Source organism: Rhinoderma darwinii, unplaced genomic scaffold (genome assembly GCF_050947455.1).
Source record: "Rhinoderma darwinii isolate aRhiDar2 unplaced genomic scaffold, aRhiDar2.hap1 Scaffold_1585, whole genome shotgun sequence".
Classification (NCBI taxonomy): Eukaryota; Metazoa; Chordata; class Amphibia; order Anura; family Rhinodermatidae; genus Rhinoderma; species Rhinoderma darwinii.
Window position 1 is genome coordinate 182,688 of NW_027461988.1, and position 23,546 is coordinate 206,233.

At 51.7% G+C, this 23,546-nt stretch overlaps 1 protein-coding gene and 1 pseudogene across 1 annotated transcript in view; both read right to left on the minus strand.

The window, feature by feature from the left end:
• The window catches only part of LOC142699457 (neurobeachin-like protein 2), a 112,324-nt gene that overhangs the window by 37,720 nt on the left and 51,058 nt on the right, over positions 1-23,546 (minus strand). Inside the window, 5 exon segments of the mRNA XM_075848045.1 lie at positions 565-684; positions 1,038-1,170; positions 3,680-4,251; positions 4,865-4,963; positions 6,927-7,010. Coding sequence (XP_075704160.1) covers positions 565-684; positions 1,038-1,170; positions 3,680-4,251; positions 4,865-4,963; positions 6,927-7,010 — 1,008 coding nt within the window.
• Positions 20,475-23,415, minus strand: LOC142699456 (uncharacterized; annotated as a pseudogene).

Here is a 23,546-nt window from a genome sequence, read left to right on the forward strand (position 1 = left end):
AAGCTGACTATTAGACAGAATTAGTCGACTGCGCTATTGATTCAGTCGAAAAAACGGAAACCTGCCGAAACGGTGACAGGCGGAAGCCATTAGAAATGTTTCCGTCACCATTGATATCAATGGTGATGCAAACGGAAGCTGTGGTTTCCGTTTGACTTCCGTTGCGGGGTTCCACGACGGAAACCGCCGACGGAACCCCTCAACGGGAAGCGAACGCTGATGTGAACCGGCCCGAATTTAGTCCTGAACCAGGTGGCCCAGCATGAACAGACCTTCCCAGAATATAAATGCATGTGAAGAGGACAACAGAGTCTCAAAGTGTCGCAGGAATCTCCGAACACAAGACTGCGGCAGAATAAGACGCTGAGAGCAGAGCTGTCAATCACACAGTGGTCCCTCCCACATTCAGCTGCTCGCATTGTAAACACTGGGTAACGGGCAGCAGAGGCCGTTACAGGCTATAGTATGTTATTCCCACTTTATGAATAGTATACACATATATATATATAAGGCTTTGTTCCTTATCCACGCTGACCGACCACCACACAGGGACGTGGAGCTCACCTCATTGAGAGACGGAAACCGGAGCGGCGCCATTTTCCTCAGCTGCCCGTCTGCATAAATGTGAACCATGTTCTGTCCAAACGGACGGCGTCCGGCAAGGTGCACGATAACCACGCAGTGCTGTCAGTCAGAGAATAGAGGGGTGAGCCCGGACCTCGATGATTCCACAGCAAACCGCGCACGACGACTGAGCGCTCAGTGAAATGGTTGAATGGGGTCGCACACGATTAGAAAAACATGGCTGTCTTCTTCCAGAAACAGCGCCACACCTGTCCACTGGTTGTGTGTGGTATTGCAGCTCAGCCCCATTCCTTTCAATGGAATTGCAATACCAGACACAACCCCTGGCCAGGTGTGGCGCTGTTTCTGCAGCTACGTTTTTCTGCACAACCCCTTTATTAATAGGACACAATATCGTTACTATAAGACGACAGATCAATGAGACCCCCTCCCCCCACCCTCAGGTCACTCACCCACACGGAGTCATTGAACTGCAGCTCAGGGACGGTGACGGTCATATATTCCTTCTTTGTACAGACGGCCACGACCAGCATGCCGTCCGCGGTGAAGAACGCCTCGAAACCCGTCCCACTCGCTGCAAAGAAACTGCAACATAGAAACAAATAACGTGACACAGAATTGTTACATTTGTAGGAATCCCGTGTGAGGTGCGGCCGCTGCGCTACGTGTAAATAAACCGCTGTACAACCCTCCAAGAGACAATAGTGCTGACCTAGACCTGCTCACACAGCTGAGGGTTTGCTGCTCTCTGCTGTCCTGGACTCCAGACCCCAAATACACCGATACACTGTCACAAGTCCATCAGATGTGTGAACAGGACTAGATCAGGACGGGTTTCCAGCATCTGGATGTCCCACGTTCAGTGACAACAACCAAAGATCTTAACCGTGGTGAGGAATTAAACACACAAAGTACATTAGGAAATTGGAGGACTTTTTATCATAAAGTCCTTTAATCCGGCATCAATGGGACCGGACAGGAGGAGGGCGAGCAAATACTCCGGATTATTGGTCGGTCATAGAAAAGTCTATAAAACGTCACCTCTAACATCGTGTTTGCACCCACAGTAAAGTCACACCTAAAGCTGCACCCACAGTAAAGTCACACCTAAAGCTGCACCCACAGTAAAGTCACACCTAAAGCTGCACCCACAGTAAAGTCACACCTAAAGCTGCACCCCACAGTAAAGTCACACCTAAAGCTGCACCCCACAGTAAAGTCACACCTAAAGCTGCACCCCACAGTAAAGTCACACCTAAAGCTGCACCCCACAGTAATGTCACACCTAAAGCTGCACCCCAAAGTAAAATCACACCTAAAGCTGCACCCCACAGTACTGTCACACCTAAAGCTGCACCCCACAGTAAAGTCACACCTAAAGCTGCACCCCACAGTAAAGTCACACCTAAAGCTGCACCCACAGTAAAGTCACACCTAAAGCTGCACCCCACAGTAAAGTCACACCTAAAGCTGCACCCCACAGTAAAGTCACACCTAAAGCTGCACCCACAGTAAAGTCACACCTAAAGCTGCACCCCACAGTAAAGTCACACCTAAAGCTGCACCCCACAGTAAAGTCACACCTAAAGCTGCACCCCACAGTAAAGTCACACCTAAAGCTGCACCCCACAGTAATGTCACACCTAAAGCTGCACCCCAAAGTAAAATCACACCTAAAGCTGCACCCCACAGTACTGTCACACCTAAAGCTGCACCCCAAAGTAAAATCACACCTAAAGCTGCACCCCACAGTAATGTCACACCTAAAGCTGCACCCCACAGTAATGTCACACCTAAAGCTGCACCCCACAGTAAAGTCACACCTAAAGCTGCACCCCACAGTAATGTCACACCTAAAGCTGCACCCCAAAGTAAAATCACACCTAAAGCTGCACCCACAGTAAAGTCACACCTAAAGCTGCACCCCACAGTAAAGTCACACCTAAAGCTGCACCCCACAGTAAAGTCACACCTAAAGCTGCACCCCACAGTAATGTCACACCTAAAGCTGCACCCCAAAGTAAAATCACACCTAAAGCTGCACCCCACAGTAATGTCACACCTAAAGCTGCACCCCAAAGTAAAATCACACCTAAAGCTGCACCCCACAGTAATGTCACACCTAAAGCTGCACCCCACAGTAATGTCACACCTAAAGCTGCACCCCACAGTAAAGTCACACCTAAAGCTGCACCCCACAGTAATGTCACACCTAAAGCTGCACCCCACAGTAAAGTCACACCTAAAGCTGCACCCCACAGTAATGTCACACCTAAAGCTGCACCCCAAAGTAAAATCACACCTAAAGCTGCACCCCACAGTAATGTCACACCTAAAGCTGCACCCCACAGTAATGTCACACCTAAAGCTGCACCCCAAAGTAAAATCACACCTAAAGCTGCACCCCACAGTAATGTCACACCTAAAGCTGCACCCCACAGTAATGTCACACCTAAAGCTGCACCCCACAGTAATGTCACACCTAAAGCTGCACCCCACAGTAACGTCACACCTAAAGCTGCACCCCATAGTAACGTCACACCTAAAGCTGCACCCCACAGTAATGTCACACCTAAAGCTGCACCCCACAGTAATGTCACACCTAAAGCTGCACCCCACAGTAAAATCACACCTAAAGCTGCACCCCAAAGTAATGTCACACCTAAAGCTGCACCCCACAGTAATGTCACACCTAAAGCTGCACCCCATAGTAACGTCACACCTAAAGCTGCACCCCACAGTAAAATCACACCTAAAGCTGCACCCCACAGTAAAGTCACACCTAAAGCTGCACCCCACAGTAAAATCACACCTAAAGCTGCACCCCACAGTACACCCTACAGTAAAATCACACCTAAAGCTGCACCCCACAGTAAAGTCACACCCAAAGCTGCACCCCACAGTAAAATCACACCTAAAGCTGCACCCCACAGTAAAATCACACCTAAAGCTGCACCCCACAGTAAAGTCACACCTAAAGCTGCACTTACAATGCATCTCACTGTGCACCTATGGCATACAATCCCCGGCCCCCCATATGGCACATCTAGCTTCCTCCTTCCATAACAGGATCTTTGCTATTCGGGGTCATTACCTGTACAGCTGCTTGCGTCTTCTTCCAGAATGAGAATCTTCGTTGATGTCATCAATCAGACAGATCCAGGCGTGGAAGGCAAAGCCGGCACCGGGCCACTTCTGCATGGTCGGCACCATTATACCGGACATCCCGGGCGTCAAGTCAAAATATTGCAATGCCCGCTCCGGCCCGTCCTGCCTGGCCATGGCAGACAGAGCCCGGATAACCTGCGTGGCATATGGATGGCCAGCGCTGCCGTTCACCCTGAGAAGTCTGATCAGGTCCCGGAGTTCGTTGGGTCTGATCGAAAGTCGCCCTAAAACCTGCAGGAGATGGATGAGGTTTTCTGCGCACTTTGCATCCAGCTGCTCCTCGCTGCCCAGCGCTGTCAGGATATTAGCGACCATTCCTCCCTGCACACAGGTCATGCGGTTACGCAGCGAGGAGTCGCAGATCTGGTTTAACCACTCTGAGACCAAGATCTGGAGATGTCTTGGAGAAAGGTCTGGGATCCATTGGACCAGGATCAGCAGCGGCTGTTCGTTCTGAATGCAAATCATAGGATCGAAGTTGTAAGTACCCTCCACAGCCTGTAGGGGGCAGAAGGGTGAGGGTCAGCAGGCATTTTTAATAAGGTTTATCAATGTACGATCAAAAGTTCGGCAACTTTCTTTTTATGTCTCAAGTCTTCACCATTTTCAAAATCTATGCTTGCTGTTAGTGAATAGATTAAAAAAACACCCAAAAAAAACAAAACATTCAAATGCTGACAAGCTCTTGTCTCTACGATCCCGTGAGCAACGTACGTCAGCAGCACAAATCTCTCTCCTGTTCTCATAGTTTGTTACAATACAGATCTTTTCAATGCACATTAAGTTAATAAACGTAAAATCAGAAACCCCTTTGAGGGCACATCAGTCCTATTTCTGATGTCATAAGTAATCTAAGGGCCCTTAGAGAAGTGGAAGGGCCCTAATGGTGTAAGGTCCCCTCTTGTTGCCCCAGCTCGCCTTCCAATCTCATATAGCAGAGAATGACCCTAACCCTCAGCCCTATACACCCTTCCCCCCCAACATTGCGTTGGCTACGGAGAGGAGGAGTCCTGCACAGGAACGACCCCTCCCATGAGGAACGAGGATGGTGCTCCACCTTAGCTGAGCACAGATGACCTTGCACTGATCCGAAACAGGGGCCAGTCCTCACCATGTTCAGTAGTTGCTGGAGGAGACGCTTGGTCGGCTGGCTGCGGCTCTTCAGGACCTCATAGAGATGTGGGTATCCGATCCGCTCCTTGAACACCTCCTAAGAAAGGCAGAAAACGTCTTATAAGTTATAATGCAAACACCAAATTCACGTCTGCCCGGCATGGATTTTTGAAGCTTTGCTGGGTAACAAATAATAAGGCTTGTCACCCAACATTCCCAGACTCCTGAATGGGAAAGATGCATTATGTCCTGTACAGTAGCGGGGGTCGTCGGTGCGGGGCAGTGGCGGGGGTCGTCGGTGCGGGGCAGTGGCGGGGGTCGTCGGTGCGGGGCAGTGGCGGGGGTCGTCGGTGCGGGGCAGTGGCGGGGGGCGTCGGTGCGGGGCAGTGGCGGGGGTCGTCGGTGCGGGGCAGTTGCGTGGTTCCCCGTACGGCACAGTAGCGTGGTTCTCCGTACAGGACAGTAGCGGGGTTCTCCGTACAGGACAGTAGCGGGGTTCTCCGTACAGGACAGTAGCGGGGTTCTCCGTACAGGACAGTAGCGGGGCTCTCCGTACAGGACAGTAGTGGGGCTCTCCGTACAGGACAGTAGTGGGGTTCTCCGTACAGGACAGTAGTGGGGTTCTCCGTACAGGACAGTAGTGGGGTTCTCCGTACAGGACAGTAGTGGGGTTCTCCGTACAGGACAGTAGTGTAGCTCTCCGTACAGGACAGTAGCGGGGTTCTCCGTACAGGACAGTAGTGTAGCTCTCCGTACAGGACAGTAGTGGGGTTCTCCGTACAGGACAGTAGTGTAGCTCTCCGTACAGGACAGTAGTGGGGTTCTCCGTACAGGACAGTAGTGTAGCTCTCCGTACAGGACAGTAGTGGGGTTCTCCGTACAGGACAGTAGTGGGGTTCTCCGTACAGGACAGTAGTGGGGTTCTCCGTACAGGACAGTAGTGGGGTTCTCCGTACAGGACAGTAGTGGGGTTCTCCGTACAGGACAGTAGTGGGGTTCTCCGTACAGGACAGTAGTGTAGCTCTCCGTACAGGACAGTAGCGGGGTTCTCCGGACAGGACAGTAGTGTAGCTCTCCGTACAGGACAGTAGTGGGGTTCTCCGTACAGGACAGTAGTGGGGTTCTCCGTACAGGACAGTAGTGGGGTTCTCCGTACAGGACAGTAGTGTAGCTCTCCGTACAGGACAGTAGTGGGGTTCTCCGGACAGGACAGTAGTGGGGTTCTCCGTACAGGACAGTAGTGGGGTTCTCCGTACAGGACAGTAGTGGGGTTCTCCGTACAGGACAGTAGTGGGGTTCTCCGTACAGGACAGTAGTGGGGTTCTCCGTACAGGACAGTAGTGTAGCTCTCCGTACAGGACAGTAGCGGGGTTCTCCGTACAGGACAGTAGTGTAGCTCTCCGTACAGGACAGTAGTGGGGTTCTCCGTACAGGACAGTAGTGTAGCTCTCCGTACAGGACAGTAGTGGGGTTCTCCGTACAGGACAGTAGTGTAGCTCTCCGTACAGGACAGTAGTGGGGTTCTCCGTACAGGACAGTAGTGGGGTTCTCCGTACAGGACAGTAGTGGGGTTCTCCGTACAGGACAGTAGTGGGGTTCTCCGTACAGGACAGTAGTGGGGTTCTCCGTACAGGACAGTAGTGGGGTTCTCCGTACAGGACAGTAGTGTAGCTCTCCGTACAGGACAGTAGCGGGGTTCTCCGGACAGGACAGTAGTGTAGCTCTCCGTACAGGACAGTAGTGGGGTTCTCCGTACAGGACAGTAGTGGGGCTCTCCGTACAGGACAGTAGTGTAGCTCTCCGTACAGGACAGTAGTGGGGTTCTCCGTACAGGACAGTAGTGTAGCTCTCCGTACAGGACAGTAGTGGGGTTCTCCGTACAGGACAGTAGTGGGGTTCTCCGTACAGGACAGTAGTGGGGTTCTCCGTACAGGACAGTAGTGGGGTTCTCCGTACAGGACAGTAGTGGGGTTCTCCGTACAGGACAGTAGTGGGGTTCCCAGCCACCCCTAAAATCAATTACAAAAGGGACCATACAGAGGAAGTTTATAACCACTTACCTTGGCAGAAGGAGAATTCCTCATGATTGAGGTCAAGACACTGATGGCGTTAACGGTGATGGCGTCTGAATCGCTGTCGATCACCTAGACAATTAAGCGGATGAAAAGTTGGCTGAATAGCGGCACAACAATCAACAGATCATCATATCAGCCAATCACACTGCAGGACGCAAAAGCAAGATGACTCCATGGAAAGGCAGAAACAGAAAAGCGCCACCGCCACCAGATCCAATCACTAATCACAGGGAGCGCTCATATACAGGAGGACTGTGTGTATATATGTGTATGTCTATATAACCCTGCAGCACTGCACTGAATGGACGTGGAAAACTAGAAACGCTTCACTCACGAACGTCGGACTATTAAACTCCACTATGGGTCAAAATGATGTCTTGGCGGCTAAATCTAACGGTAAATCCTCTCTCCTGATTCTTCTGGATCTCTCTGCAGCCTTTGACACTGTAGACCACAAACTCCTACTTAACATGCTCCACTCTATTGGCCTCCAGGACGCGGCTCTCTCTTGGTTTTCCTCCTATCTCTCTGACCGCTCGTTCAGTGTGTCATTTGCTGGTTCCACTTCTTCTCCTCTTCCCCTTGATATCGGGGTTCCTCAGGGATCAGTCCTAGGTCCGCTGCTCTTCTCTCTCTACACAGCTCCTATTGGACAAACTATCAGCAGATTTGGCTTCCAGTACCATCTCTACGCTGATGACACCCAATTATATACCTCTTCCCGTGACATCACCCCTGCTCTAATACAGAACACCAGTGATTGTCTGTCCGCTGTCTCTAACATCATGTCCTCTCTATCTGAAACTGAGTCTTTCTAAAACTGAGCTCCTTGTGTTCCCACCATCTACTAACCTCCCTAAACCTGATGTCTCCATCTCTGTGTGTGGCACTATCATAACTCCTAAGCAGCACGCCCGCTGTCTCTATCACTACCATCACTCCTGGGCAGCACGCCCGCTGTCTCTATCACTACCATCACTCCTAAGCAGCACGCCCGCTGTCTCTATCACTATCATAACTCCTAAGCAGCACGCCCGCTGTCTCTATCACTATCATAACTCCTGAGCAGCACGCCCGCTGTCTCTATCACTACCATCACTCCTGGGCAGCACGCCCGCTGTCTCTATCACTACCATCACTCCTAAGCAGCACGCCCGCTGTCTCTATCACTATCATAACTCCTAAGCAGCACGCCCGCTGTCTCTATCACTACCATCACTCCTGGGCAGCACGCCCGCTGTCTCTATCACTACCATCACTCCTGGGCAGCACACCCGCTGTCTCCATCACTATCATGACTCCTGGGCAGCACGCCCGCTGTCTCTATCACTACCATCACTCCTGGGCAGCACGCTCACTGTCTCTATCACTACCATCACTCCTGGGCAGCACACCCGCTGTCTCTATCATAACTCCTGGGCAGCACGCCCGCTGTCTCTATCATAACTCCTGGGCAGCACGCCCGCTGTCTCTATCATAACTCCTGGGCAGCACGCCCACTGTCTCTATCACTACCATCACTCCTGGGCAGCACGCCCGCTGTCTCTATCACTACCATCACTCCTGGGCAGCACGCCCGCTGTCTCTATCACTACCATCACTCCTGGGCAGCACACCCGCTGTCTCTATCACTACCATCAGTCCTGGGCAGCACACCCGCTGTCTCCATCACTATCATGACTCCTGGGCAGCACGCCCGCTGTCTCTATCACTACCATAACTCCTAAGCAGCACGCCCGCTGTCTCTATCACTGCCATCACTCCTGGGCAGCACGCCCGCTGTCTCTATCATAACTCCTGGGCAGCACGCCCGCTGTCTCTATCATAACTCCTGGGCAGCACGCCCGCTGTCTCTATCACTACCATCACTCCTGGGAAGCACGCCCGCTATTTCTATCACTACCATCACTTCTAAGCAGCACGCCCGCTGTCTCTATCACTACCATCACTCCTGGGCAGCACGCCCGCTATTTCTATCACTACCATCACTTCTAAGCAGCACGCCCTCTGTCTCTATCACTATCATAACTCCTGGGCAGCACGCCCGCTGTCTCTATCACTACCATCACTCCTGGGCAGCATGCCCGCTGTCTCTATCACTACCATCACTCCTAAGCAGCACGCCCGCTGTCTCTATCACTACCATCACTCCTAAGCAGCACGCCCGCTGTCTCTATCACTACCATCACTCCTAAGCAGCACGCCCGCTGTCTCTATCACTACCATCACTTACCAGGCAGCACGCCCGCTGTCTCTATCACTACCATCACTCCTAAGCAGCACGCCCGCTGTCTCTATCACTACCATCAGTCCTGGGCAGCACACCCGCTGTCTCCATCACTATCATGACTCCTGGGCAGCACGCCCGCTGTCTCTATCACTACCATAACTCCTAAGCAGCACGCCCGCTGTCTCTATCACTGCCATCACTCCTGGGCAGCACGCCCGCTGTCTCTATCATAACTCCTGGGCAGCACGCCCGCTGTCTCTATCATAACTCCTGGGCAGCACGCCCGCTGTCTCTATCACTACCATCACTCCTGGGCAGCACGCCCGCTATTTCTATCACTACCATCACTTCTAAGCAGCACGCCCGCTGTCTCTATCACTACCATCACTCCTAAGCAGAACGCCCGCTGTCTCTATCACTATCATAACTCCTGGGCAGCACGCCCGCTGTCTCTATCACTACCATCACTCCTAAGCAGCACGCCCGCTGTCTCTATCACTACCATCACTCCTAAGCAGCACGCCCGCTGTCTCTATCACTACCATCACTCCTAAGCAGCACGCCCGCTGTCTCTATCACTACCATCACTTACCAGGCAGCACGCCCGCTGTCTCTATCACTACCATCACTCCTAAGCAGCACGCCCGCTGTCTCTATCACTACCATCACTCCTGAGCAGCACGCCCGCTGTCTCTATCACTACCATCACTCCTGGGCAGCACGCCCACTGTCTCTATCACTACCATCACTCCTGAGCAGCACGCCCGCTGTCTCTATCACTACCATCACTCCTGGGCAGCACGCCCACTGTCTCGATCGGAACTCCTAGGCAGCACACCTGCTGTCTCTATGACCATCATAACTCCTAAGTAGCACGCCCGCTGTCTCTATCACTACCATCACTCCTAAGCAGCACGCCCGCTGTCTCTATCACTACCATCACTCCTAAGCAGAACGCCCGCTGTCTCTATCACTACCATCACTTACCAGACAGCACGCCCACTGTCTCTATCACTACCATCACTCCTAAGCAGCACGCCCGTTGTCTCTATCACTACCATCACTCCTAAGCAGAACGCCCGCTGTCTCTATCACTACCATCACTTACCAGACAGCACGCCCACTGTCTCTATCACTACCATCACTCCTGGGCAGCACGCCCGCTGTCTCTATCACTACCAACACTCCTGGGCAGCACGCCCGCTGTCTCTATCACTACCATCAGTCCTGGGCAGCACGCCCGCTGTCTCTATCACTACCATCACTCCTAAGCAGCACGCCCGCTGTCTCTATCACTACCATCACTCCTGGGCAGAACGCCCGCTGTCTCTATCACTACCATCACTCCTAAGCAGCACGCCCGCTGTCTCTATCACTACCATGACTCCTGAGCAGCACGCCCGCTGTCTCTATCACTACCATCACTCCTGGGCAGCACGCCCACTGTCTCTATCATAACTCCTAAGCAGCACACCCGCTGTCTCGATCATAACTCCTAAGTAGCACGCCCGCTGTCTCTATCACTACCATCACTCCTGGGCAGCACGCCCGCTGTCTCTATCACTACCATCACTCCTGAGCAGCACGCCCACTGTCTCTATCACTACCATCACTCCTGGGCAGCACGCCCGCTGTCTCTATGACTACCATCACTCCTGAGCAGCACGCCCACTGTCTCTATCACTACCATCACTCCTGGGCAGCACGCCGGCTGTCTCTATCACTACCATCACTCCTGGGCAGCACGCCCGCTGTCTCTATTACTACCATCACTCCTGGGCAGCATGCCCGCTGTCTCTATTACTACCATCACTCCTGGGCAGCACGCCCGCTGTCTCTATCACTACCATCACTCCTGGGCAGCACGCCCGATGTCTCTATCACTACCATCAGTCCTGGGAAGCACGCCCGCTGTCTCTATCACTACCATCACTCCTGGGCAGCACGCCCGATGTCTCTATCACTACCATCACTCCTGGGCAGCACGCCCGCTGTCTCTATCACTACCATCACTCCTGGGCAGCACGCCCGCTGTCTCTATCACTACCATCACTCCTGGGCAGCACGCCCGCTGTCTCTATCACTACCATCACTCCTGGGCAGCACGCCCGCTGTCTCCATCACTATCATGACTCCTGGGCAGCACGCCCGCTGTCTCTATCACTACCATAACTCCTAAGCAGCACGCCCGCTGTCTCTATCACTGCCATCACTCCTGGGCAGCACGCCCGCTGTCTCTATCATAACTCCTGGGCAGCACGCCCGCTGTCTCTATCACTACCATCACTCCTGGGCAGCACGCCCGCTGTCTCTATCACTACCATCAGTCCTGGGCAGCATGCCCGCTGTCTCTATTACTACCATCACTCCTGGGCAGCACGCCTGCTGTCTCTATCACTACCATCACTCCTGGGCAGCACGCCTGCTGTCTCTATCACTACCATCAGTCCTGGGCAGCACGCCCGCTGTCTCTATCACTACCATCAGTCCTGGGCAGCACGCCCGCTGTCTCTATCACTACCATCAGTCCTGGGCAGCACGCCCGCTGTCTCTATCACTACCATCACTCCTGGGCAGCACGCCCGCTGTCTCTATCACTACCATCACTCCTGGGCAGCACGCCCGCTGTCTCTATCACTACCATCAGTCCTGGGCAGCACGCCCGCTGTCTCCATCACTACCATCAGTCCTGGGCAGCATGCCCGCTGTCTCTATTACTACCATCACTCCTGGGCAGCACGCCTGCTGTCTCTATCACTACCATCAGTCCTGGGCAGCACTCCCGCTGTCTCTATCACTACCATCAGTCCTGGGCAGCACGCCCGCTGTCTCTATCACTACCATCACTCCTGGGCAGCACGCCTGCTGTCTCTATCACTACCATCAGTCCTGGGCAGCACGCCCGCTGTCTCTATCACTACCATCAGTCCTGGGCAGCACGCCCGCTGTCTCTATCACTACCATCAGTCCTGGGCAGCACGCCCGCTGTCTCTATCACTACCATCACTCCTGGGCAGCACGCCCGCTGTCTCTATCACTACCATCACTCCTGGGCAGCACGCCCGCTGTCTCTATCACTACCATCAGTCCTGGGCAGCACGCCCGCTGTCTCCATCACTACCATCAGTCCTGGGCAGCATGCCCGCTGTCTCTATTACTACCATCACTCCTGGGCAGCACGCCTGCTGTCTCTATCACTACCATCAGTCCTGGGCAGCACTCCCGCTGTCTCTATCACTACCATCAGTCCTGGGCAGCACGCCCGCTGTCTCTATCACTACCATCACTCCTGGGCAGCACGCCTGCTGTCTTGGTGTTATTTTGGACTCCGATCTCTCCTTTACTCCTCACAGTCGATCGCTCTCCCGCTTCGGTCACTTTCACCCCAAAAACATCTCCAGAAATCGCCCTCAAAAACTCCCATTGTCGCTTTGATTCTCTTGTCTTGTCTCCTGTAATTCATCACTAATAGTCTTCTCCTCACTGACCTCTCCCCTCTCCAATCATCCTGAACGCAGCAGCCGGGCTTATCTACCTGACCAAGCATTACACCAAGGCCTCTACCCTGTGCCGGTCACTGCATCAATGTCTCTACACTTTGCCAGTCAATGCACCGCTACACCAGACCACAACGCCTCTACCCTGTGCCAGTCACTAAACCGCTACACTAATGCCTCTACACTGTGCCAATCACTGCACCGCTACACCAGACCACTAAACCAACGCCTCTACCCTGTGCCAGTCACTAAACCGCTACACTAATGCCTCTACACTGTGCTAATCACTGCACCGCTACACCAGACCACTAAACCAACGCCTCTACCCTGTGCCAGTCACTACATCAACACCTCTACCCTGTGCCAGTCACTGCACTGGTTGCCCATACCCTCCAGAATTAAATTAAAACGTATTCCTCTCCCCCACGACGCTCTCCCCAGTGCTGCACCTCCTCACATCTCCTCCCTCATCTCTGTCTACCACCCTACTCGGGCTCTACGTTCTGCCAACGACCTTAGATTAAAATCCTCCATAATCCGAACCTCTCACTCCCGTCTCCAGGATTTCTCTCGTGCTGCTCCGTCCTCTGGAATGCGCTACCCCAGACAATCCGATTAATTCCCAACATCCACAGTTAAACGTGCCCCGAATTTTTTTTATAGCTGGGCCTATAACATTCCCTAATCTGACTCCTTTTCCTGGCCTCCCTTTTAAATTTGTCATCAGATCATGACCCCCTCATTCAGCAGCACCCCGCACACTCCCTGCACCCCAATACACCTCATGTCTGTCATACACGGATACTGGCTGGTGACGGCTCCTGCAGCTTTGTGTGTCCTACCCCATGTGTATAAAAGATGGAGGAGCGATGTACTGAACAACAACTTGTTACATTGTGTGTCTCCCTTATTTCCTTATAGATTGTAAGATCTTGTGATCAGGGTCCTCACTCCTCATAGATTGTAAGCTCTTGTGATCAGGGTCCTCACTCCTGATAGATTGTAAGCTCTTGTGATCAGGGTCCTCACTCCTCAGATTGTAAGCTCTTGTGATCAGGGTCCTCACTCCTCAGATTGTAAGCTCTTGTGATCAGGGTCCTCACTCCTCAGATTGTCAGCTCTTGTGATCAGGGTCCTCACTCCTCATAGATTGTCAGCTCTTGTGATCAGGGTCCTCACTCCTCATAGATTGTAAGCTCTTGTGATCAGGGTCCTCACTCCTCATAGATTGTAAGCTCTTGTGATCAGGGTCTTCACTCCTCATAGATTGTAAGCTCTTGTGATCAGGGTCCTCACTCCTTATAGATTGTAAGCTCTTGTGATCAGGGTCCTCACTCCTCATAGATTGTAAGCTCTTGTGATCAGGGTCCTCACTCCTCCTCTCCTCATAGATTATAAACTCTTGTGATCAGGGTCTTCACTCCTCATAGATTGTAAGCTCTTGTGATCAGGGTCCTCACTCCTCATAGATTGTAAGCTCTTGTGATCAGGGTCCTCACTCCTCAGATTGTAAGCTCTTGTGATCAGGGCCCTCACTCCTCATAGATTGTAAGCTCTTGTGATCAGGGTCCTCACTCATAGAATGTAAGCTCTTGTGATCAGGGTCCTCACTCCTCAGATTGTAAGCTCTTGTGATCAGGGTCCTCACTCCTCATAGATTGTAAGCTCTTGTGATCAGGGCCCTCACTCCTCATAGATTGTAAACTCTTGTGATCAGGGCCCTCACTCCTCATAGATTGTAAGCTCTTGTGATCAGGGTCCTCACTCCTCCTCTCCTCATAGATTATAAGCTCTTGTGATCAGGGTCCTCACTCCTCCTCTCCTCATAGATTGTAAGCTCTTGTGATCAGGGTCTTCACTCCTCATAGATTGTAAGCTCTTGTGATCAGGGTCCTCACTCCTCATAGATTGTAAGCTCTTGTGATCAGGGTCCTCGCTCCTCATAGATTGTAAGCTCTTGTGATCAGGGTCCTCGCTCCTCATAGATTGTAAACTCTTGTGATCAGGGTCTTCACTCCTCATAGATTATAAGCTCTTGTGATCAGGGTCCTCACTCCTCATAGATTGTAAGCTCTTGTGATCAGGGTCCTCACTCCTCAGATTGTAAACTCTTGTGATCAGGGTCTTCACTCCTCATAGATTGTAAGCTCTTGTGATCAGGGTCCTCACTCCTCATAGATTGTAAGCTCTTGTGATCAGGGTCCTCACTCCTCATAGATTGTAAGCTCTTGTAATCACGGTCCTCACTCCTCATAGATTGTAAGCTCTTGTGATCAGGGTCCTCACTCATTATAGATTGTAAGCTCTTGTGATCAGGGTCCTCACTCCTTATAGATTGTAAGCTCTTGTGATCAGGGTCCTCACTCCTGATAGATTGTAAGCTCTTGTGATCAGGGTCCTCACTCCTCATAGATTGTAAGCTCTTGTGATCAGGGTCCTCACTCCTTATAGATTGTAAACTCTTGTGATCAGGGTCCTCACTCCTCATAGATTGTAAGCTCTTGTGATCAGGGTCCTCACTCCTCATAGATTGTAAGCTCTTGTGATCAGGGTCCTCACTCATAGAATGTAAGCTCTTGTGATCAGGGTCTTCACTCATAGAATGTAAGCTCTTGTGATCAGGGTCTTCACTCCTCATAGATTGTAAGCTCTTGTGATCAGGGTCCTCACTCCTCAGATTGTAAGCTCTTGTGATCAGGGTCCTCGCTCCTCATAGATTGTAAACTCTTGTGATCAGGGTCCTCACTCCTCATAGATTGTAAACTCTTGTGATCAGGGTCTTCACTCCTCATAGATTGTAAGCTCTTGTGATCAGGGTCCTCACTCCTCATAGATTGTAAACTCTTGTGATCAGGGTCTTCACTCCTCATAGATTATAAGCTCTTGTGATCAGGGTCCTCACTCCTCATAGATTGTAAGCTCTTGTGATCAGGGTCCTCACTCCTCATAGATTGTAAACTCTTGTGATCAGGGTCTTCACTCCTCATAGATTGTAAGCTCTTGTGATCAGGGTCCTCACTCCTCATAGATTGTAAGCTCTTGTGATCAGGGTCCTCACTCATAGAATGTAAGCTCTTGTGATCAGGGTCCTCACTCCTCATAGATTGTAAGCTCTTGTGATCAGGGTCCTCACTCATTATAGATTGTAAGCTCTTGTGATCAGGGTCCTCACTCCTCATAGATTGTAAGCTCTTGTGATCAGGGTCCTCACTCCTCATAGATTGTAAGCTCTTGTGATCAGGGTCCTCACTCCTCATAGATTGTAAGCTCTTGTGATCAGGGTCCTCACTCCTCATAGATTGTAAGCTCTTGTGATCAGGGTCCTCGCTCCTCATAGATTGTAAGCTCTTGTGATCAGGGTCCTCACTCCTCTGGTTTGTATATTAGTTTTGTCACTATGTAATGTCTGATATTGTCTAGCCATGAACCCTCTGAATTGTAAAGTGCTGCGTAATATGTTGGCGCTAAATAAATAAAGATTATTATTATAAAAATGGCACGCAGGACAATCAGACTAAAGGGGGTTTTACACTGGGCGGTTATTGGGCAGACGAGGGTTCATGTAACGCTCGTTGCCTGTTAGATCAGCAGGTGAACAAGCAAACGGTGGATTATCTGCTGGTCGTATCGGTGAAATATTCTGGTTGTCGGCACCACCTCTTGGTGTGTAAAAAACGCGCTGCCGACATGATAATAAGGAATGGGGACGAGAGATCGGAGTAACGAGCGCTCGTCCCCATCCACAGCACCGTGTGACAGGAGCAAACGAGCGCCGATCAACAATGTCTCGTTGATCGGCACTCGCTCCAGCGGCCGACTATCGGCCGGACATCTCGATCATTTCAAAATCATTGCTTCGTGAATAGGAACATTCCTGTTAACATTTAGATGTTGAAAACCAATCGTGACCTCAGGGTGTACATAGGGGGGGGGGGGGATCCAAGTGCCAGAAAACCCTCCTCTGAGCAATTCAGGAAAAAAACATCCATGTTATCATGTAACTCTATGGGAGCTGTATATATCTGTATGTAGTGAGCTCCCTCTAGTGGTGGCCGCAGGCAGCAGAATGTTATCATGTAACTCTATGGGAGCTGTATATATCTGTATGTAGTGAGCTCCCTCTAGTGGTGGCCGCAGGCAGCAGAATGTTATCATGTAACTCTATGGGAGCTGTATATATCTGTATGTAGTGAGCTCCCTCTAGTGGTGGCCGCAGGCAGCAGAATGTTATCATGTAACTCTATGGGAGCTGTATATATCTGTATGTAGTGAGCTCCCTCTAGTGGTGGCTGCAGGCAGCAGAATGTTATCATGTAACTCTATGGGAGCTGTATATATCTGTATGTAGTGAGCTCCCTCTAGTGGTGACTGCAGGCAGCAGAATGTTATCATGTAACTCTATGTGAGCTGTATATATCTGTATGTAGTGAGCTCCCCCTAGTGGTGGCTGCAGGCAGCAGAATGTTATCATGTAACTCTATGGGAGCTGTATATATCTGTATATAGTGAGCTCCCTCTAGTGGTGGCCGCAGGCAGCAGAATGTTATCATGTAACTCTATGGGAGCTGTATATATCTGTATGTAGTGAGCTCCCCTTAGTGGTGGCTGCAGGCAGCAGAATGTTATCATGTAACTCTATGGGAGCTGTATATATCTGTATATAGTGATCTCCCCCTAGTGGTGACTGCAGGCAGCAGAATGTTATCATGTAACTCTATGGGAGCTGTATATATCTGTATGTAGTGACCTCCCCCTAGTGGTGGCTGAAGGCAGCAGAATGTTATCATGTAACTCTATGGGAGCTGTATATATCTGTATGTAGTGACCTCCCCCTAGTGGTGGCTGCAGGCAGCAGAATGTTATCATGTAACTCTATGGGAGCTGTATATATCTGTATGTAGTGAGCTCCCTCTAGTGGTGGCTGCAGGCAGCAGAATGTTATCATGTAACTTTTTGGGAACTATATATATCTGTATGTAGTGAGCTCCCCCTAGTGGTGGCTGCAGGCAGCAGAATGTTATCATGTAACTTTTTGGGAACTATATATATCTGTATGTAGTGAGCTCCCCCTAGTGGTAACTGCAGGCAGCAGAATGTTATCATGTAACTCTATGAATGTGTGAAAGGATCCTGGTGAATTGGAGCCCCAACCTTTATAAGAATTCTGGACCTATTTGTTAAAAAAATTAAATCATAGGTACACTGCCAAAGACCCCTACCAGCCCCTGCACTAGCCTAAACATTACAATAATATAATTACAGTAAACGGTTAATCACAATAAACGGGGTAAATCCCTGGACAATCCTTTTAATATGTCCTATTAGAGCATGTGGATATAAGAGGGATTGCACTGCCCCCCGCCCCCCTAGAGCAGATGCAAAAGGCGTCTATAGCTCTGGTTGAAGCTTCACACATCCCTATTGATTTTGATGGGTTCAATGCAATGTGCACAGGTCGTAACAGCGGATTATGGGGGAAACTTTGCGGCACGACACCCCATAATCATCTAGAACAACGGCTTTAACGTCCTATGAAGTTTGCCAGAGAGAGAGTGTAAGGAAGGAAATGAGATTGTGACCCCCCCCCCCCCCCCCACTGTGGGACAGGTGACGGATGTGGCTGCTGCCTCCTGCTGCGTCAATGCATATTCCCCTACAAAATGCAAATAAATCCTATAAACAAACTGTGCTCCGACTTCAGTGTGAGCTGCGGACCCAGGGATAGAGCGGAGGCTGCTAAATATAAAGTCTGACACGTGATTCAACATGTGACCTGCGCAGAAGACGTATAGATGTATGACCGGTGGTCTATAGTTACCAGACACCGGCTAACGCCCCCAGGATGTACAGAGAAGCCCCCTCTACAGGGATAACACGACTATACAGAGACCCCGGGGGCAGGGACGAGGTGCACACGTGTTGCCGCGGATAATTCATTCCTAGGGGGCACATATTTTCCTGCAGTTTTCCTCTTTACATTGTAATGCAGCCGGTTAGACCTGAGACAGGTGGGACCCTCCAGGGAACCGGTAACATCTAATCAGAATTTTTGATCATATTTTTATTTGTCTGGTTTACATATGTTACGTGGTCAGTGCGAAAAGACCCCTCACATCCAAAGCACCTCCATCCAAAAATGAAGCCCCTCCTGACTCATGTGCAGTGTCTTACTAAAAGCCCTTTTACACGCGCCAAAGATCGGGCAGACAAGAGCTCGTACGAACGTTCGTCCCCTATCATTGGCCTGTGTAAACATGGCAGCCAACAAATGTATTAAACCCCATACATTCCGATTACTGCGCCGATAGACAGGCTGTTATTAGTGATCGGTGCTCATTAGCGGGCGAAGACCTGTCTTTAGTTTTACGAACAGGAAGAGACTGTCTGATACATTTCATTGTCAGCCATATTAACTCAAATGGGGATGTTGCTTTTGTCACTTGGTCACCAAGAGGCTCCTCCCCCTCCCATTACTCACTGTGCAGGGACATGTTTGATTGAATCTCTGCCTGTAGAGCATGGAACATGTTACGAAATTGGTAAACAAATGTTTCTTGTCCCTCAGGGATGTGTCAGATCACAGTCGTGACCTTGGTGAGGGAGGAAGTAGCTAACCTTTCATACTACTTGGGTTTCAATCGAAATCAACAGCCTGGGACATCGCTACAGGATATGAAAGGTCTGACCTGGGATTTATAACAAACTAATTCAGCAGTTTTATTAATCTCCCTGAGACACCCCGGACAGAATGGGGGAGATCCACTACTCAAACCGTGCCAAAGAAGTGGAGTATGCCGTGTGCACCAAATTCATTTGGGGTTTTATTTACATTTTACTTTTTCTTTTTATTCTGCATCTTTCTAATATTTATAGAACCAGCGACCCCTGAGACGTTAATCATAATCCACGCAGCAAGCACAAAGCAAAGCACAAAGGAAGGAAGGTGTCAGCGGAGGGTTCACAGGTCAGCTGCGAAGAGATACACAGCGCAGCGGAACACAGGCTATCACCACTTTTTACTTCCATAAACAAAAAAAACACACAAGGGGAGTGCTGGTCGTCTACACAATGCTGGGGTCATCGCCCACATTATAAACTGCTGTATACTGGAGACGTGAAATCTAAAAACTTCCCTGCTGCTAATGCAGAAAAAGGATATTGTTGCCTGATCTCCAGGCGGAGGAAGAGCAACAAGAAGATGAGGGGGAGGAGCTCCCAGGCAAAGGAAGGGGGAGGAGCTCCCAGGCAAAGGAAGGGGGAGGAGCTCCCAGGCAAAGGAAGGGGGAGGAGCTCCCAGGCAAAGGAAGGGGGAGGAGCTCCCAGGCAAAGGAAGGGGGAGGAGCTCCCAGGCAAAGGAGGGGGAGGAGCTCCCAGGCAAAGGAGGGGGAGGAGCTCCCAGGCAAAGGAGGGTGAGGAGCTCCCAGGCAAGGGAGGGGGAGGAGCTCCCAGGCAAGGGAGGGGGAGGAGCTCCCAGGCAAGGGAGGGGGAGGAGCTCCCAGGCAAGGGAGGGGGAGGAGCTCCCAGGCAAGGGAGGGGGAGGAGCTCCCAGGCAAGGGAGGGGGAGGAGCTCCCAGGCAAGGGAGGGGGAGGAGCTCCCAGGCAAAGGAGGGGGAGGAGCTCCCAGGCAAAGGAGGGGGAGGAGCTGTCAGAAACCCCAGGCAGAGGTGGGAAAAGGCACCAGTGTAGGAGTGGGAAGAGGCCCCCCAGGCAGAGGAGGGCAGGGGCCCCCAGCAGAGGAGGGTTCTGCCATAAAACTGGTATGCTGGCTTTTTGTCATTTGATGGACTAGTGGGACTCCTCCCTACATCAGTAGAAATACTCTGATGACATCAAAGCACCGCCATGAACCAGACAGATCAGCAAGCGGAACCAGTTCAACCACCTAATGAGGGAGGGTCAGACTATTGTCACAGAAGAAAACATGGCTGCAGTGTGATCACATTGTATGAACGTGACCTACAGTATCATACACAGTACTGCCACCCCAGTGTTACTGTGTAATAGGAGGATGATGACCCCATTACTGTGTATGAGGGACGGTGACCCCGTGACTGTATCAGGGGGGACGGCGACCCCGTGACTGTGTATCAGGGGGGACGGCGACCCCGTGACTGTGTATCAGGGGGGACGGCGACCCCGTGACTGTGTATCAGGGGGGACGGCGACCCCGTGACTGTGTATCAGGGGGGACGGCGACCCCGTGACTGTGTATCAGGGGGGACGGCGACCCCGTGACTGTGTATCAGGGGGGACGGCGACCCCGTGACTGTGTATCAGGGGGGACGGCGACCCCGTGACTGTGTATCAGGGGGGACGGCGACCCCGTGACTGTGTATCAGGAGGGACGGCGACCCCGTGACTGTGTATCAGGAGGGACGGCGACCCCGTGACTGTGTATCAGGAGGGACGGCGACCCCGTGACTGTGTATCAGGGGGGACGGCGACCCTGTGACTGTGTATCAGGAGGGACGGCGACCCTGTGACTGTGTATTAGAGGGACGGTGACCCTGTGACTGTGTATTAGAGGGACGGTGACCCTTTCACAGTGGATTAGAGGGACGGTGACCCTTTGACAGTGGATTAGAGGGACGGTGACGCTGTGACTGTATTAGAGGGACGGTGACGCTGTGACTGTGTATTAGAGGGACGGTGACCCTATGACTGTGTATTAGAGGGACGGTGACCCTGTGACTGTGCATGAGGGACGGCGAACCTGTGACTGTGTATTAGAGGGACGGCGACCCTGTGACTGTGTATTAGAGGGACGGCGACACTGTGACTGTGTATTAGAGGGACGGCGACCCTGTGACTGTGTCTTAGAGGGACGGCGACACTGTGACTGTGTATTAGAGGGACGGCGACCCTGTGACTGTGTATTAGAGGGACGGTGACGCTGTGACTGTGGATTAGAGGGACGGTGACCCTATGACTGTGTATTAGAGGGACGGTGACCCTGTGACTGTGTATTAGAGGGACGGCGATCCTGTGACTGTGTATTAGAGGGACGGTGACCCTGTGACTGTGCTTGAGGGACGGCGACCCTGTGACTGTATTAGAGGGACGGAGACCCTGTGACTGTGTATTAGAGGGACGGCGACCCTGTGACTGTGTATTAGAGGGACGGCGACCCTGTGACTGTGTATTAGAGGGACGGCGACCCTGTGACTGTGTATTAGAGGGACGGTGACGCTATGACTGTGTATTAGAGGGACGGTGACGCTGTGACTGTGGATTAGAGGGACGGTGACCCTATGACTGTGTATTAGAGGGACGGTGACCCTGTGACTGTGTATTAGAGGGACGGCGATCCTGTGACTGTGCTTGAGGGACGGCGACCCTGTGACTGTATTAGAGGGACGGCGACCCTGTGACTGTGTATTAGAGGGACGGTGACCCTGTGACTGTGCTTGAGGGACGGAGACCCTGTGACTGTGTATTAGAGGGACGGCGACCCTGTGACTGTGTATTAGAGGGACGGCGACCCTGTGACTGTGTATTAGAGGGACGGCGACCCTGTGACTGTGTATTAGAGGGACGGCGACCCTGTGACTGTGTATTAGAGGGACGGCGACCCTGTGACTGTGTATTAGAGGGACGGTGACCCTGTGACTGTGTATTAGAGGAACGGCGACCCTGTGACTGTGTATTAGAGGGACGGCGATCCTGTGACTGTGTATTAGAGGGACGGTGACCCTGTGACTGTGCTTGAGGGACGGCGACCCTGTGACTGTATTAGAGGGACGGAGACCCTGTGACTGTGTATTAGAGGGACGGCGACCCTGTGACTGTGTATTAGAGGGACGGCGACCCTGTGACTGTGTATTAGAGGGACGGCGACCCTGTGACTGTGTATTAGAGGGACGGTGACGCTATGACTGTGTATTAGAGGGACGGTGACGCTGTGACTGTGTATTAGAGGGACGGTGACGCTATGACTGTGTATTAGAGGGACGGTGACGCTGTGACTGTGGATTAGAGGGACGGTGACCCTATGACTGTGTATTAGAGGGACGGTGACCCTGTGACTGTGTATTAGAGGGACGGCGATCCTGTGACTGTGCTTGAGGGACGGCGACCCTGTGACTGTATTAGAGGGACGGCGACCCTGTGACTGTGTATTAGAGGGACGGTGACCCTGTGACTGTGCTTGAGGGACGGAGACCCTGTGACTGTGTATTAGAGGGACGGCGACCCTGTGACTGTGTATTAGAGGGACGGCGACCCTGTGACTGTGTATTAGAGGGACGGCGACCCTGTGACTGTGTATTAGAGGGACGGCGACCCTGTGACTGTGTATTAGAGGGACGGCGACCCTGTGACTGTGTATTAGAGGGACGGCGACCCTATGACTGTGTATTAGAGGGACGGTGACGCTGTGACTGTGTATTAGAGGGACGGTGACGCTGTGACTGTGGATTAGAGGGACGGTGACCCTATGACTGTGTATTAGAGGGACGGTGACCCTGTGACTGTGTATTAGAGGGACGGCGATCCTGTGACTGTGCTTGAGGGACGGCGACCCTGTGACTGTGTATTAGAGGGACGGCGACCCTGTGACTGTGTATTAGAGGAACGGCGACCCTGTGACTGTGTATTAGAGGAACGGCGACCCTGTGACTGTGTATTAGAGGAACGGCGACCCTGTGACTGTGTATTAGAGGGACAGTGACCCTGTGACTGTGTATAGGGGGGATAGTGACCAGTATTTGAGAGCAATAAAGCTTAATACCAGGGTACTGTCTGTCATGTAGAAGGACCTTACATTTAGTACGGCCGATTATGAGAAAAAATTTAGACAGACGAACCTACCTTATGGACTGTACCCCCCCCCCCCCACACTGACACACACCAATAATGAAGAAGCATTAGCAGAAAGCA